Source organism: Glycine max, chromosome 16, assembly GCF_000004515.6.
Source record: "Glycine max cultivar Williams 82 chromosome 16, Glycine_max_v4.0, whole genome shotgun sequence".
Taxonomy (NCBI): domain Eukaryota; kingdom Viridiplantae; phylum Streptophyta; class Magnoliopsida; order Fabales; family Fabaceae; genus Glycine; species Glycine max.
Window position 1 is genome coordinate 3,060,517 of NC_038252.2, and position 2,047 is coordinate 3,062,563.

General features: G+C 36.6%; 1 protein-coding gene across 1 annotated transcript in view; it reads left to right on the forward strand.

The window, feature by feature from the left end:
• Window positions 1–1,415, forward strand: part of LOC100775185 (uncharacterized protein At1g01500) — a 5,070-nt gene extending 3,655 nt beyond the window's left edge. The window contains exon 2 of the mRNA XM_006598869.4: window positions 755–1,415. Within this exon, the coding sequence (XP_006598932.1) occupies window positions 755–985 (231 nt within the window). The 3' untranslated portion in view covers window positions 986–1,415. The remainder of the gene's footprint in view (window positions 1–754) is intronic.
• Window positions 1,416–2,047: the final 632 nt, after the last annotated feature.

A 2,047-nucleotide genomic window follows, 5' to 3' on the forward strand; every position in this document is an offset into this window, starting at 1 on the left:
CAGTTTAAACAAGTGTCATCTGATGGTTTTAAAAAGAGGCTTATTTTATAGTGCTCTTACCGCCAATAGTTTCATTGTTTTTATTGTATCCATAGTCAAACCTTTCTGGTTCTGCTGCTAGTTTTTTAATGTACCCCATTAGAAAGCAATATGTGTATAGCAATAACAGTTTGGGAAATAGGCATCCCCCTTGGTCAATGAGGTACTCTTATAGTGTGTTTGGATTTCAGTTAGAAATGCTCTTAACAGATGTTAAAGCCAATTCTCCCTCTCATGCTTTTCTGTTCATCTGATTTGGAATGTGTGCAAATAATAAAACACACACTCGCCTGATAGATGGATCAGTATCAAGCCGATAGCTGATAAGTGATGATGAATCTTTTGCTTATAAACTCAGTCATGTAAATTGCATTTCTAGTATTGTCTGTTGAAGTGGTTCCAGTCTTCAACTCTGATTATTGCTTGAACCTTATGGTTGAATGTACGGAAATAGTAGTCTTTCTTTCAGTTATTTCTTATGCGTTTAATATGATAATCAACTGCCAAGGATCTGACTTGCTGCATGCAATTATATCATACACATTTCTATAAAACAATTGAATTTTTAGTTCTTATTGCCTTCCAAATGCATTGATCTCTTAGCACAAATTGTCAAGATATGGGTAGTAGAGGTCTAGCTTCGCCCATTCCCCATCTTACCTGAACCTTGAGATTTCTGAAATATCAACTGTTTTACATTGATGATACCTTGCAGATAACAGACTCAGAAGTTGATGATTATGATTCTGATGGGAAGATGGGGAATGGTTTCTACTGTCAAGAGATGTATCTCAACGAGGATGGACAACTCTCATGGTTCAATGCTGGTGTTAGAGTTGGTGTTGGAATTGGCCTTGGGATGTGTGTAGGGCTTGGGATTGGTGTTGGACTGCTCATGCGCTCATACCAAACAACAACCAGGAACTTCAGGAGGAGATTTTTCTAAACTGCTATAAGGAATTTGCTACTCTAGTTTAATGACAAGCAAGATATGTTGGAGTTTAATCTAGGGTGGGACACCTCTGGAGGAAGAACCCAAATTCTACAAGTCTAATGCATGAAGTGTAAGTTTTGTAGATGAGTGGAGGTTGTGCTTCCTCTCTGTTTTGTGGCTTACTTGCAGATACGTTCAGGTAGATTTGCAGATTTGCATTTCTTGTAAATTTTATCTGATCCTCGGACAACAATAGATATCAATAAAAGAGAAATACAATACAACAGCTTTGAGGATGTGGTGTGCCAGCAGGATCTGGTGTTAAGAGACCAGTATAAGGTTGCGAGAGGTTTTGACTATGAGCATGTTCCAAGATTTTACTGTTTGTTTGTTGGTTGGCTTGTAGATATATTTTATCATTTAATACAAATTTTGAGCAGTATATGTTTCAGTCCCCATGGTAAATGATTTTTTTAAACTATCTTTACTTTAATAAATGTTATATTTTATTTGCATCAACGATTTTAAGTTTTATGCTTATATTCTGGAAATTAAAAGGTTATATTCTCTCTTAAATGTATAAATTTATTTTAGATGAGCATTATGCCAAGATGACATGTACTTCATACTTGGAATAGATTCAGGGGCGGCTGTTAAGTGGAAGTTGTTCATCAGCTTAGAGAGAAATCAGTCTGTACTTAGAAGATTGTCTTGCAAACTTGAGTTTGGAGAATGTCAAGAAAGAGGGTGTTTTTGAGTTTTAATGCTTCGCGTGATTGCATGGGAGTTGTACTCTGAAGTGGTGCCTATTTGTCGTGTTGTGTTCTTGTTGTTTAGTTAGTAGAGAAAAAAGGACAAAACGTGTGTTGTGTGCCTTGCAGTAGCACTTGAACCTTGCCACTGCCACGTATTCAGTGAAAGATAACGAGCAAAGGACATGCATTGATGCTGAAAAAACAATTTAAATTCTTTTCTGTTCTCGTGTCAATGTTGTGGAAAAGACAAGTATAAAGACATAGAAGATGGAAAAATTATGGAAAGGAATTGGAGAGACAGAGCATGGAGAGATCAGAG